The sequence below is a fragment of the Corvus kubaryi genome, unplaced genomic scaffold (genome assembly GCF_017639235.1).
Source record: "Corvus kubaryi isolate FWS band 111438036 unplaced genomic scaffold, C.kubaryi_AGA036_p1.0 37384, whole genome shotgun sequence".
NCBI lineage: Eukaryota > Metazoa > Chordata > Aves > Passeriformes > Corvidae > Corvus > Corvus kubaryi.
In genome coordinates, this window is record NW_024581126.1 from 3,271,244 (window position 1) to 3,286,030 (window position 14,787).

Here is a 14,787-nt window from a genome sequence, read left to right on the forward strand (position 1 = left end):
CCCACGCGCGGCCCGGCCCGTCCCGCCCCGCTGCTCTTTCTTCCTCCCAACTTTGGCTCGGGGCTCCCGCTCCGGCGGCGCCCCCCCTCACCCCGCCGTGACGTCACCGCCTCACCCCTGCCCTCCCCTCCCCGCACAGGGAGGGCTTTTTTATTTTTTGGCTGGGTGGGGGCGTTAAAAGTTTTTTTGGGGGGAGGGAACACAAAGCCCGCGGCGCCCGAGGGGAAAATAGCAACAAGATTACGGCTGCTTTATTCTGGCGAGGAGGCGTAAGAAGGTGCTAATCCAAGGGATGGCTAATTGAGAGCTTGTAAAAATGATATTTGCCTGCAATTTCGGACAAAGTGGTTTTTCTCTTTCCCCCTTTTAACGCCCTGTGGACAAGAGTAAAAAAAAAATCGCTCATTTGCTAGAGAGGGAGTGCAACAGGGAAAAAACCCCTACAACACCAACAACAAAAAGAGCCGGATAAAAAAAATCAAAAGCCACGGACACGACTGACTTCACTCCAGAAAAAGGACTAGATCCCGGGTTTTAAAATCTCTTTGGAGCCTCCGAGATTGGTGCGAGCTTACAAATCGCAGCCTCTTTCTCTCGCCCGCAGGATGCGTGCGGCGGGACGCCCGGCCTCGGCCAGCGGCAACTAGGAGGGGACCGGCTGCTCCGCGGGACGGCTCGCCGGGACTCAGCGACCCTGGAGGGCGGACACACGGGACACAGGTTCGTACCTCATTTTGGGCTTTGCTTCTCTTCTCTTCTGTCGCTCTGAAAATTTTCCTCGGCGCCCCTGGAATGATGTCTGGGCACGGGCAGGTTAACTCGGTGGCAGATGTTACTTTGGAAAAGTTTTGAGGAAAAGTAGGTGAGTTGAGCGCGGGGAGCAGGGGGCTGCCGGGTGAGGGAGGTCCTTGCCCGAGCCCCTGGTGTTGGCAGAGCCCCCCTTGGGGTGCCCCGCAGCCCCACGGCCGGGCTGCCCTTACCTTCAGAGGGGATCCCATCACACCCAAATGCGCCCGTGTGTCCACCGCGATATTCGGCTCCGTTTCTATAAAAACGCATGAGTCGGGACAAAACTCGATACAAAACAAGCCCCGCAGGCTGACTTAGGCCTGACCAAGGCGGCAGAGCCCCTCGCTGCTGCAGGTGGGGTCGGCTGGATCCCGGGGCCTCTCTGCCTTCCCCGCATCCTCCGAGGAAAGGCTTTGCTTGGGCCGTTCCCAGGTTGGAGAAAGGGCCGGGGGGAGGGTGCCCACCTCAGCCCCTGCCTCCCGGGCCTCCCCACCGGGCGCGGAGCGGGGTGGTCACCGCGGCACCCCGGCGTCGGGGGAAGGGTAGGGAAGGGAGCGGCGGAGGGACAGGCAGCAGTCTCTTAAGAGCCCATTTTGTGCTATTAGGGAGCGGTGGCAGCTTCTCGGCGGGACCGGGGATGACAGTGCATGACGGCCGGGCAGCCCATTATCCCGCTCCCATTGAGGCGCCCTTTCACTCACATGCAAACTCCTTGGCAGAGTCGTTTGTCTCCTCATTGTACTTTATTTAAGAATGCAATGGTTGTCAGGGCTCTTATTCAATTTCAAGATACTTTATTGATGAGCTTTGACTTTTAGCACTTTTCACATGTCAAGAGAAGTCAAGTGTATGCGGCTACGACTTCATTTTATGCTTTGCGCGTTCATACTCTCCACTTTCCGCGGTGGCTCTTGGAATTTCTTTTTCCTGTCTCTTCTCCTTCTTCCCTTTCTCTTCCCCAAGCCTTTTTTTTTTATTGTTTTTCCCGATGCAGACCCCCCCTTCCCCCTCCCCCTGGACCACTCGCCATAACCGATTGGGACACCCTGAGCTCGGACTGGTGCTCCCAGTGTAACCTTAAATGCATGCGCTGAGGGGTTGCTTTAGAGTTTACTGAGGTGTGTCTTAATAGTCCGGCATTCAACAAATGTACTTGTGGTGTGTGGTCAGAGCAGCAAAGTCATTTACTTACTTTCCCTCTTGAGTTTCTGGCAGCCAGTGAAGGGGGTCCCTTGCAAAAGGAGAGGGAAGGAGGGGGGAGCCTCTTCGGAAGGGCACAAAGCGGCAGCACTGCCCAGCGCCCGGCTCTGCCCTTCTCCAACGCCTCCGTGGCATCTCTTTAAAAAAAAAAAAAATCAGACCGGCAGCCCTTAGTCAACAAATGGCACGTGGGAGAAGTTGGTGAGTGTTTGGTAAAGGACTCTTCAGGGCCTTTCACAAGAGCCCTCAATACACAAAGTAAATGGTGTATTTGCTCTGCTCTTTCCCGGCCGGGCAGAGCCTCCCGCTCCCAGAGCCGGGAGCGGGGAAGGGGGGCTGCGGCCTCGGGGAGCTCCGGGCGATTCACCGCTGACAAAGCGCCTGTCTCCCAAATATTTATGTCTTTACCATTTGAATGTTATTTTCCCCTTATCTCCATTGTCGGACTGGAGCGAACTGTTTAAATGCAAATTGATCTCCCCCCCCCCCCCCCCCCGCCTCCTCCGCCATCACCACCGCCACCGCGGCCCCCTCCCCCAGCCCGACCTGAGGACGCGGCTGTCCCCGGGGCCGGCTGCGCCGAGCGGGACCGGGCCGGGCCGGAGCAGCGGGGCCGGAGGAGCGGCCCGGCCGAGCGGGGCCGGCGCGGGCTGCGGGCGGCGGCGCCGGGCCCTGCGCATTCATATTCAAACGCCTGGGCCAATTGGGCCGGGGCGGGCGGCGGCGGCCAATGGGCGGCGGGGAGGCGCTGGCGGCGCTTTGCATACGGCGATATTCGGGTGGGAGCGGGCGGCGTTTGCACGTTGCGGAGTGATTAGTGGGTTTGAACCGCCGGCCGCCGCTCCGCCGCATTTCCCGCTCGGGTCCGGGCGCAGGGAGGAAGTGTTTTGCTGGAAGATGATGACAGAGGTCAGGCTTCACTAATGGGCCAGTGAAGAGCAGTGGAGGCGAGGCAGAGACCAAGGCACACACACATTAATACACTTGAACCATCACCAATCAGCATAGGTGTGCTCTGCCTCTCTCTCCCCACTTCACTCACACACTCTTTTATCTCTCGCTCTCCAGTCACTGACAGCCCATTTTATTGTCAATCTCTGTCTCCTTCCCAGGAATTCAAGATCACACAACCAGCAGCTTCAGTGGAGAAAAACTATTTTGCTGGCAACTCTTTTTAAAGCACCATCATTTCAAATCAGTGCGCTGTTAAACTATTGACAGGAGCTTTGACAACAAGACAGGATGCCTCATAAAGGTGAGTCTGTTCATTTATTCTCCCAACTTCTCCCTCCTTGCATTTTAATATTTAGGCAGGGCTCTCTCTCTCTCACCCCTCCTCTCTCTCTCTCACTCTCTCTCTCTCTCATATTCCCATTTGCATTCCGGAGAGCTTCCCAGGGAACTTTCCAGCCCAGGAGCTCACAAACTTTCTGCCTTTCACATAAGCCCGTGTCCTCTGGAAAAGCTAAAGCATCTGACTCGGAAACCAATGCCAACACCAGCAGCAGTAATTCCCACGCAGCGTTTGCTGGTCAGGGAAAGCACAAGTGCCGGTGTCTGTGGTGCCGATGCTGCCGGTACCCGGCTCGTAGGGGCGGCGGGACCCGAGCTGAGCTCCGGCCCCACGCCACGCCGCGTGGGAGGGAGAGAGGGAGGCAAGCGGTGCCTCGTTTCCCCCCGGGGCGGCCCCGTCCCTGACTTCTGCTTTGTGTTCTGCGGTCTCGGTTAGGGAAGGCTCACCCCTGATGGTAGAGAAAAACACAGAGCGAGCGGCCGGGAGAGTTGCATGGGGAAAAAAAAATAAATAAAAATAACCCATATCCTAGGCCAAGTCAGCTCCCAGGCGCGGTACAGGCGGGGAGCTGAGCGGAGCTGAAGGGCTGTCAGCTTTAATCAGCCACCCGGGGATCTTCCCAACTTGTCCCTAGTGCCGGCAACTTTCCCAGCTCCGGCGCGGGAGAAGCGCCGGGGGCGCGGAGCAGCCCGCACCGAGCACGGCGGGCCCCGCCGGACGCTCCGCACCACCCCGTCCCTGCTCGGCACCGGGGCTCGCCGTGCTCCGGCTTTGGGGAATTTTTTTTTACTCCCTCTATAAATCGATATGCTTTAATTGTTTTTTTTTAATTTAAAAACCCTTAACATCTCTTATTTCTATAAGAGCCCCTTTGATCCACCTCTGCAATCCCCCACTACAGCAAAGCTTTTCTTTTTTTGTTTTTTTTTAATTTTTAAGAAGTTGCAAACTCTTCACCATGCAAGAAAAAAAATAATATTTGCTCCAGCGAAGGGCAACAATAAACTTGATTCCTTTTTTCCTCGCAAGTGCAATTGCAAAACAAATCTGGGTTTGAATTTAACCTTGTAACGCTTTGCACGGAGGGTTTACATGGGCGTGCAGAGCAGGAATAATTTCTGGAAAGTTTAAAAACAAACTTTCTCGAATGATTCAATGTACCTGGCAGAGCCTGTTTTGGAAAACGACAACAACGTACTAGAGAAGAAAAGTGACTGCATCTTCTCCATCTTAGGGGCATAAAATAATAAAAGTGGGCCTTAACAATAAATGTTTATTGCTGCTGACCTTCACCAACAACTCATCGCAAACCGATTCGTTTTTCTTTTTCACGTTTGCTCCGGGAACGCGAAACTTTGCCCTTAACGTCTAATTACGGTTTCACCGGGAGAGGGGGAAAAAATGCTCTCTGCCATGAAATTATATGAAGATTTCGAGATTAAAAACCGCGTTGCAGATTAGGCCCGGCCTATTAGGACACGGCAAATTGCATCCCAGTTCTCGGAGGGAGCCGGCCGAGTCCCGCGGGCCCGGTGGTGTCGGGGGTCCTGCGGGGTAGCAGCGAGTGCGGGGCACGGCAGGAGAAGGCGATTTCGCGCTCGTGTTGCGGGGCCGGCGGGCCTGGCCGGGGCTGCCCGGCCGCTGACTGGAGGCGGTGGCGAGTTGCTGAGCAGACACACAGCTCCTTGCCCCACGCCTCCTCTTACCTTGCTGAAGACCTTGGTTACCCTCGCCCTCTATTGTAAACCGCTTTCGGCTGTGTTTGGGTTTGTTTTGTTTCGTGGCTTTTTTTTTTTTTTTTTCCCTCCTGCTTTTTCCCCCTTCTTTTCTTTTAAACCCACTCAGTGTCATTTCTGAGGTCCGTGCGGGCAGAGCTGAGTGCTGGAAGTTTACTGGTGCCTTTTTGGAGGGCTTCTTTCACCCCGTAGGCCCCGTGTTTATGATTTGTGCATGAAACATGGGAGGAAATTGTGTCTGGAGTAGTGTGTTTCCCGTTCGGTGTGTGCCTATGCAGACGTGTTCGGTGTATTAAAGGGATGACTTCACGTTCAGTTCAGCTGAAGGAGATATCACCACATCTCCATTGAAGTACAGTGTAGCTTGCTCTGCTGCTAATCAGGTAGCTCTCCAAAGAGCAGTAAATATTTACCAGTTAAAGTCTTCATGCTGCGAGAAAGTACTTGTTTGATGTTTATTTTTATGGATTTAAGATTACTAAAAGCTACTTAATAAATTATACCATGGCTAGTCCTGAATGGGGAAACGTGCCTCTTTGATTTCTCCATCATATGCAGGAAGAGTAAAATTAATATTCATTATAGGCGCAAAAGAAAGAGAATGAGTATTTTTAGGCGAAAAAAAGGGAGAGAAAATGAAGGCTGCGACTATTTCATTATTTTACCTCCTTTTTTTTAAGCAACCCCCTTGAATGGGCTCTTTATTGTAATTGTCCCTCCCCAATTGAGCACCCCACTGAGCTGTTGTATCTTTTTACAACCCCTAACAACTCGCACCAGTAACACAATTACCGCCAGATATTTATAACGAGAAATTACTTTTCCATTTTCACCCGCGACGATTTTAAATAAATACATGGGGACGCATAAATAAATAAATAAGTGGGCCGGGGGGTGGAGAGGGAAGGAGGGAGGGAGGGAAGGAAGGTGGCGAGAGGAGGAGAGAGGGAGTAGTGGAAGGAAGGAGAGAGGGAGGGAGGGAGGGAGCGAGCGGGGGGGTGGGGGGGAAGGCGCTGGGGACTGTCCAGGCGCTGGGTCAAGGCAGGCACTAATGAAGGGAGAAGGGGCTTGTTTCTCTGCTCTTTGTAAGTTGGAGGGTTGTTGGTCCGTTGAGTTGGGAAGCTGCGCGGCTGGTTAAGGAGCCTGGGTTTCTGCACTCGGGGTTTGGGTAGAGGAGCAGAATGGAAGCCATTGTTCGCTTTCTGTAGGCTTTGTTTAACAGTTCTCACCCCCTCCTGTTCTTACTTTTTAAAGCAGTGAGGCGAGGTAGACAGCGTGTGTCACAGTACAGTGAAAAAGGGGAAGATCTAAAGACCAAAAAAGAAGTTAATCACAAGACGGGGAGTTTGGGGGAGAAAAAGTTGCTAGTGCCGCGCGGAAAGGGGAAAAAAAAAAAAAAAAAACCTCGAGGAAATACCCGGAGGTAAAAATGGAGCCCCGCTCCCAACACACAGGGCAGCCGGCGGAGGGTTCCCCCCGCCATCCCCCCCCTCGCCGCCGGTGCCCGCGCAGCCCCCGCGCAGCGCCGCCCGCCCCGCTCCGCTCCGCTGCGCTCCCCCCGGGCCGCGTCCCGCCGCCCCGCACACCTTCTCGGCGTCGCTCCACACTTTTTAATGTACTTCTTCTGCTTTGTCCTAGAGGGAAGACTTTAACTAGTGACACGCAGATGTGCGAGTCCCTAAATTGTATGAGAGGACAGTCCACCCCGCTTTCAGGCAAGTTTAAAAACATGACTTCGGACTCTCTTTGTGATTGTTGTCGCTCCACTTAATACACCACCTCAGCGAAGAGCACTAACGACGAGGCAATACGCCACCTGCATGCAATTAAAACGAGAAACCACTTGGCGGGCTGCTTTTCTTAATTTTTTTTCCCCTGCGAGTTAGGGATACATATGTACATTTTTGCCTTGAGGTATTAAAGCCCCCAAATCCTTAAACTAATCGGGGGAAGATGCCTAAGATAACAAAGTTAGCCGGTGAGATGTTAGCCTCTCTGCAGCTTAACTGTGTGCACTGCCTCCCCTGATTAACGCCTATTTTGTCACTGATAGACTGCTATAGGCGACCCCCGTGGGATACTGCTCTATCAGCCCAACATGCAGAACAGTAAGTGACTCCGCGCCCCTTCGCGGCCGCGGAGGGCAGGCGGGGCGGCCGCGGGCGCGCAGGAGCGGGCCGGCAGACCGGGGCGGAGGGCTCACGCCGGGCCGGGAGGGGAGGCGGCTCCACCGGGAGCGGGGCCCTGCGCGGCCGGGAGTGCCGCCCGCCCCGTCGGGGTGCGGGTACCTCCGTGGGCGGCGGGGAAGGGGCCGAGAGCACTGTCACGGCTCTCGGGCCACTGGGCCAGGCCCGATTCGTGGCCCAGGAGCTGGCTGCGTCCCTACCTTCTCTGTCTGCAGTGGGAGTTGGGCAGGAAAAAGCCACTGTTAGGTGCACTTCCTCTCTGTCTTCTGGATTTATTTGCTTCCTGATTCTGATGTCTCTGTGGATTATTAATTTTTGGGGGGGACATTTTTGTGTTGTTGTCGGGGTTGCTGTTGTTGTTTAAGACCTCGTGGATAGGCCTGCACTCTTCCCAGAGTGGAAAGCGCTGGCACAAGGCAGGAGCGCACAGAGAGCGCGTCGGGTGTGGTGGCCAGCGAGATGCGGCCTCTCTTTGGGCCCCGGAGAAAGGGGCTGCGCGGAGGTCGGAGGGACTGGGGGTGAGGTCCCAGCCCGTCCGGAGTAGGTCCCATCTGCTCGGGATGCGGATCTTCCGCGGGGTGTGCTCCGCGCGCTGAGGGGTCTCTTATTCTGCACGTGCAGCGGCGGCGACGAGCGCAGGTCCAGTTGCGCAGCCCTTGCGCGGAGCGGTCGGCCCCCACCCCAGTGCTCCTCTGGGACCTGACAGGGGATGCGCGGGTCCGGGACCCCTTTATCATCCCACCGTGAAACCCATTAATAAGTTGTCCCCCCTTGTGAGAAGCATCCGGAAAAACAGAGGTTTTAGGGATTTCTCAGATACGCCTTGAGTGAAGCGCTCTTTTTTTTCTTCTTATTTTTTTTTTTTTAATGGATTTTTTTTTAAAAAATTTGGTTTGTTTTGCTGTTAGTTTGTGGGGGTTTTGCCCTTCTTTTATCTTTCGGGGCCACTGCGTGCGTCTCCGTGCGATGTATTTTAATTTACCCCGAGCAAAAACTGAGCCTCGGCAGCCCGGGGAGGGTTTTACCTGCGCCTCGCAAGGACGGCGGCGGCTGGCCTTGGCCGTGGCGTGCCGAGGGTTTATGGTAATGGGGAATGCCTTCACTCGGCCGTTTGGGATCGCCACTGCAAAACGCAGAAAAGATATCATTCGGGTGAAGCCTTTATTTTGTTTAAAGGTCGCGGCGGGCTCTTCAGGCTTTGTGTTAATAACTCCTGGGTGTATATGGTGCAGAGCATCCAAATTGACACCATATGTTTTCCTATTAGATGACTAGCAATAGAATACAAGGCGCATAATCATTGCCACTGGGCGAGATCTACACCGCTCTCCAGGGAAATTATATAATGATTAAGGCTTAACCTTTTAAGTGAAACTTTGATTTTGCTTTCCCCGCTGCCATTTTTTATGTCGGCGAGAGTCCTCCCGCACGCATTTACGGGGACGAGGGGGCCGGTGGCTGAGGAGCGGGGGGAGCAGCGGCGGGACTGCGCCCCCGGCCGCCCACCGCCGCCCCGAGCCGGCCCGCCCGCCGGGGCGCAGCCCGCCGTCCCCCGGGGCGCAGGCGGGGAGGGACGCGGGGCTCCTCTCCCCGCGGTGGGAAGCGCAGGTCGCAGCTCCGGCCGCGCTGCTGGGCCGGGGCGGCAAATTCCCCAGCCCCGATGTCACTTCGAATCCATTGCGCGGGGAGCGCGCCCCCTCGGTGTGTCCGCGCAGAGCCCCCGGCTACCGCAAACCGCAGCCTCCCTCGGAGGGAGAGCGAGTAGAGTTCAATCTAGTCTGAGTGATATCCAAATGCGGACAGAAAGGGTCGTTTTATCATGCTACTATTTGTCGTGACGATGCAATTTTCAAAAGCAGAGTACTGTCATAAAGTGACACGCCTGCCACAAGTGCTCCAACTGATCTTTTCAATTAGCCTTCCATGCATGATCCGGGGCGACTTCCGCCTATTTCCAGAAATTAAGCTCAAACTTGACGTGCAGCTAGTTTTATTTTAAAGACAAATGTCAGAGAGGCTCATCATATTTTCCCCCTCTTCTATATTTGGAGCTTATTTATTGCTAAGAAGCCTGGGCTCTTGGAGTCAATTTATCAGGAGGCTCCAAAGAGAGGAGAGCAGAGAGCGCGTAGAGCAGAGCTTCTCCAGGGAGACCCTCCAAAGCCTGGAGCTTCAGGTTGGGCACTGGCGAGGCAGCCTCTCGCTTTGCTTTTGGCGAAGCGAGCTGCGGCTGTGCGGACGCAGGCACGCTCGCTTGGGCTTGGGCTTTGGGGTTTTATTTTTTTTTTTTTTTTATTATTTTTTTGGTGGGGAGGGAAAAAAAAAAAAAAAAAGGCAAAGCAAAGGAGAAACCCAAGGCGATCCAGCCAGGAATATTCTGGTCTTTTGGGTTGGGTTTCGGGGTTTGTGGCTACCGCGGGTTTCGCAGACGCAGACGGGGAGTGAGCCGAGGACGCATTTTTGGAGCCGCGATGGCTCCCGGGGAGCAAAGGGCGAGGATGGCGGCGGGGCCGGGGCCGGGGCCGGACCCCGGTCGGGAGCGGTCGGCCCTGGTCGGGCGGAGCGGAGCGGAGTGAAGCGGCGGAGCTGCGCGGGGCGGAGGGGAGCGGTGCGCTCGGTCGCTCGGCGGGGGCTGCGCGGTTCGGGCGGGAGCGGAGGGTGCTATGGTGGGCGCTGTGCTTCCCGCAGGTCACAGCGGCGTGAACCAGCTCGGCGGGGTGTTCGTCAACGGGAGGCCGCTGCCCGACTCCACGCGGCAGAAGATCGTGGAACTCGCTCACAGCGGCGCCCGGCCCTGCGACATCTCCCGGATCCTGCAGGTGAAGGCGGCGGCGCCCCCCGTCCTCCCACCGCTCCGTCCGCTCCGCTCCAGCGCCGCTGTGTCACCGCCGGGCGCCCGGGCGCTAATGCGACCCCCCCACACCCACCCACCACCACCACCACCCGCCTTCCAGCCTAATAAAACGATCCATCTGTTTGATTGTTGCTGCAAATAGATCTTTCGATGCGTATATATTTATATATGCCTTTTAAAATATTTAAATTTTTACTTTTCGTTCCCCCTTATTTCCATCCGGTGATAACCTGTGCTGTCGTTACAGTTAGTTTGCTGTAATAAACTGAATTATACGGCTCGGCATAATTTCAGTTTCCTCTCCTTCCCTCCTTCCCCCCCGTATTTACTTATGATTTTGTGATATCTGTATGCATTTGGCGTGGCTTACTGCTTTTTTTTTTTTTACCTTTTTTTTTTTCTTCCAAAAAGCAAAACAATATCCCCCCCCCCCAAAAAAAAAAAAAAGAAAAAAAGCGAAAAAAAGGAGAGAGAAAAAAGAACCCCCCTCAAAGCCACGCTGTTCTAGCCTGGAATCTGTCCTTATGGACACTCAGGCAATTTGGCGCAGTTCAGGGGTACTTTGTAAATGTAGGTCTTGAAAACCCCTCACTCACCCCTTCCCCCGCAAGTCCTTTGGCTAAGAGCAGTGAGAAGGATGGAGACTAGTCTGGTTTACCTATTGTTCGCATTTAAGGCGTATTTTAACATTGCTACTAAGAGAATTACATTTTGACCAGATGATTTTTTTTTCTTCCAAATGTTTTTAAAGTATCACTTTTGTAGAGGGTAGGGCCACGAATGTAATTTTTTTTTAAGAAAAAAAAGACTCTCTAAGTAAGTTCTCATACCATTTAAGGTATATTTTTGTGTTATAGACCCATGCAGATGCAAAAGTCCAAGTGCTGGACAATCAAAACGTAAGCTTGTCATTGTTTAATGCATACTTAAACAATTTTATTTTTGTCTTGAAATTATTAATAATGTGATTTTCTGTCCACTTCCCTATCCAGGTGTCGAATGGATGTGTGAGTAAAATTTTGGGCAGGTATTACGAAACTGGCTCCATCAGACCCAGGGCAATCGGAGGTAGTAAACCGAGAGTAGCGACTCCAGAAGTTGTAAGCAAAATAGCGCAGTATAAACGAGAGTGCCCCTCCATCTTTGCGTGGGAGATTCGAGACAGATTACTATCAGAGGGGGTCTGTACCAACGATAATATACCCAGTGTAAGTTCATGAAAAAAACCTTCCTGTGTGCTGTGTACAATGCTGGGTAGCCGTAGCGAGCCTCTGCTTCCTTTGTTTTGGTATCAGAGGAGAGAATAGCAGGTTCACATCATTTGCATGTGGCAGGGTCAGACGCATTTTTTCATACAGAATCTGACAAATGCCTTTAAGGAGGGAAAAAAATAAAAAGCAATATGCGGGTCACCCCTGCGTCTGGCGCCTCAGGACTGCGAGCATCAGTCGAAGCCATCACTCTGGTTTTGCAGGGTTGGGTTTGGGGCTTTTTTTTTCCTTTGCTTTTTTTCCCCCCCTCCCCCGTGGTTTGTTTGTTTGTTTGCACCACCACCACCAGCAGTGAGCGAGTCGGGGCGGCTGGGACTCGGCGGTGCGGGGCGGCCGCAGCGCGCAGCCGGCGCTCAGGGAAGCCTTGACTTGCGCCCAGGTCGAGCCGCCCGCTGCGCAGAGGGACGCGGGGGTTGCGCGGGTGGCTGGCGGGGAGCGCGCTACCGCACTACCATTGCCTTTCCTGTCCTTTGCCTTCCAGGTGTCGTCGATAAACAGAGTCCTACGCAACCTGGCTAGCGAAAAGCAACAGATGGGTGCCGACGGGATGTACGACAAGCTAAGGATGCTGAACGGGCAGACGGGCACCTGGGGCACCCGACCCGGCTGGTATCCCGGCACCTCGGTACCTGGGCAGCCCACACAAGGTAAGGGACAACCCGGTCGCCGCTCCCCAGTCCGGGGCGGCCCGGATCGGCTCGGTTCGGCCTCGTCCGGCGGAGATGGCCCCGACGCGGGTCCATCTTGCCCCCTCCCGGGCCGCCGGGCTGAGAGTGGCGGGCGTTCGTCCCGCCGCCTCCCTGGGCGGCTGCGGGCAGGTGGGTGAGGGGCCGGCGGCGCGGTGAGCGTCCAGCCCCGGCCTCGGCCCGGCGGTGGGCAGCGGAACACAGCAGCATACGCTCGGCCAAAGCCGCGTCCGCCGAGCTGCGGTGCCGGCAGCCGGGCGGGATCCGGGGCTGAGCCTTATCCTCGCCCATCACCCGGTAATTAGGGCTCCCGCTCCCTGCCCGGGCCACCTTCCCGCGTCGGGGTCTCTCCCCAAAGCCGGGGCGATCGGTAACTATCTCCGTAGGGCTGATTGTAATTCCTCCTCAATGGACCCGAAACAACTTTGTAAATATAGAAAACTGTTTATCCTGAAGATTAATAGGTATTTGTTGTAGGAATGACAAGGGGATAATATGAAGGATAATGGGATGTTACGTTACATACTTAAGATGGTTAATGGCTTCTTTTTGAATACGGGCTCTGTTGAGGCTCGGCTCTCCCTGGCTCTGGTCATTCCTTTAGAAGAGGTGTCTATATACAACAACCTGCTTTTTGTTTTCACCCCGCAAGGAAAAAAAATCAGTAACAGTGTGCGGAATATCTGGTACAAAGGATGTTTCTGTCACACGCAAGAATTTGTTATGGGAACAATTCTGTCGCTATGTAATTGCTCATTAGAGATCGTTTTGTTTCTCATTAAGGCGACATGAATAAGCGTCTAGTTGAAGGAGACAGCTGTAGAAATGTTCCACAGGAGACCTCTGGACACGATATGGCACCGCTTGCCAATTAGACATGTCAGTTTTAAGAGAAGAAAACAGTCTATGAAGGACACTAGAAAGATAGAGCGGAGCCCTCGCTTCCCCCCACCCCCACTTTGGTGTTTTTTGTTGTTTGGTTGTGGGGTTTTCTTTTTACATTTTGCTTTGCCCGATGTCCACCCCAGGAAGCGGGGCGGCTGCTGCCGCCAGCCGGCCTCGCCTGGCCCCTACCTGCGGCTCCCTGGCCCGGCCCGGGGTCTCTCGGCGGGCCCCAGGCCCCGGCGCCCTTCCCTCGCTGCCCCGCGCCCGGGAGCCGAAGCGCGGGCGGTGCTGGCGGAGGGCAGCGCACCCAGCGCCCGTGCGGCTCCCAGCGGCCGGGCGCCCTCCGCTCCCGCCGGGGCGTGCTTTTGCGGTTTCTATGTTTTTCTTGGGAAAGGCATTAAATGGAGAAATTCAGGGCTCCCCGCCGCAGAGCGGTGTTCGGAGGCACAGCCCCTGCGCGGGTGCGGTGCGGGCACACCTGGGGCCGGCGGTCCTTGGCAGCACCCGAGCTGCGGCAGAGCCGCCTGTGCCGGAGGCAGGGGCTGGGGGGGCCGGTGGCTCTTTGGGGGCCAGTGGTGGCCCCTTCCCCCGGCGTGGGGATGAGCGCAGTTTCCGCAGGGGAACGCGGGCCCCGGGCAGGAGCGTGCGCGGCGGGAGGAAGGACCTCGGGAGCCCTCTCCTAAATCGCAATATCCGAAATGAAGCGGTGCGGGGCAGGGCTGGCTCGGGCCGGGGGCGCGTGTGTGCGTGGGCAGCAGAAGCGAGGGGGAGGCAGGCAGGCACTTAAAACATCCGCATGGCAAAATTAAAATTAATAAAATGGATTTCCTCTGGAATATTCATGCTCCCTCTAATGTTTTTCCCTTGCAGGGGTATGTTACTGGATTTTAAGAGTCCATTACTCAAAAAGCATAAGGCGAGGTTAGGTCTCAGAGGGGTACAAATATGGTCTCAATCTGATAAACGCCATGCAGCAGTGAATAAAATAATGGATACATGAGGGCTGACAGAACAAAAAGAGACATCTCTATCCGGGAGAAATTCTCCAGTGATTTAGTGGTTTTAGGGATCACCGCGACACTGTTTCTTATCTTTTTTTCTCCCCTCCCTCTCTTATAAGACTAAAGCCTTCTATAGGATTTAGACACTTTCTCTTTTAACAGATGCTACAATGTTTTGATCCCGGCTCTATAGCTGAGAGGTGCTGCAATTGGTTTGCTATCTTTTTTTGCTTGTTTTCCGCCTCACTGATTAAGACACTAAGAAACTAAGGAATGATTTTATTTCCCAGCGTCTTTTTTTTTCTTTCTTTTTTTTTTTTTTTTCCAGGAAACAAATCCTATACCCAGCGTCAGATGGTCTGGCTATAGGATAATAGGGACGGACATTCACTTGCTTTCTTACGGATTAGGTCTGGAAGGTGGAACAGCCCTATTGAGATCGCTCCTTTTAGGGGCTTTAAAAAAAAAAAAACAAAAAACAAAACCAAAACCCAAAGGGAAAAAAAAAAAAAAGGCGTGTGTGTCTAAAAAGAAGATATCTTAATTGTCCAGGCTGGGGTTGGAAATGACCATAAGCGAGTTTGGGGAAAACTTTCAGCTGGCTGAAAGATTTTGGGGAGATGGGGAGCACTCCGAGACGGGGTGGCAAAAAAAGTATGGCCTCAGAAGTTTGGAGCTAAAGGGTGGGGGTCAAGGGGGGGCTCCCGGTTCGGGAGCGGTCCCGCGGCTCCCTCCGCTCCCCGGCAGGTTCGGGGCGCGCTGCGGAGCCCTCCCGGCGCGGGGGGCCGCGGCCATCCCCGGCGGCTCCCCCCGGCCCCCCCGGCACCCGGGCGCTGCGGGCCCGGCCCGAGCGGACAGTGATGGATGAGGGCGGTGGCGGAGGTG

At 54.7% G+C, this 14,787-nt stretch overlaps 1 protein-coding gene across 22 annotated transcripts in view; it reads left to right on the top strand.

Moving 5' to 3' along the window:
• Positions 1-225: 225 nt before the first annotated feature.
• PAX6 (paired box 6) overlaps positions 226-14,787 on the top strand; it is a 22,294-nt gene continuing 7,732 nt past the window's right edge. For 2 of the 22 annotated variants that reach the window (XM_042035502.1, XM_042035504.1), the window contains exons 1-6: positions 6,691-6,734; positions 7,073-7,127; positions 9,894-10,024; positions 10,917-10,958; positions 11,052-11,267; positions 11,812-11,977. In XM_042035502.1, the coding sequence (XP_041891436.1) occupies positions 7,118-7,127; positions 9,894-10,024; positions 10,917-10,958; positions 11,052-11,267; positions 11,812-11,977 (565 nt within the window). In that variant the 5' untranslated portion in view covers positions 6,691-6,734; positions 7,073-7,117. The other 20 variants (XM_042035512.1, XM_042035513.1, XM_042035509.1 and 17 more) reach the window with 18 other exon arrangements.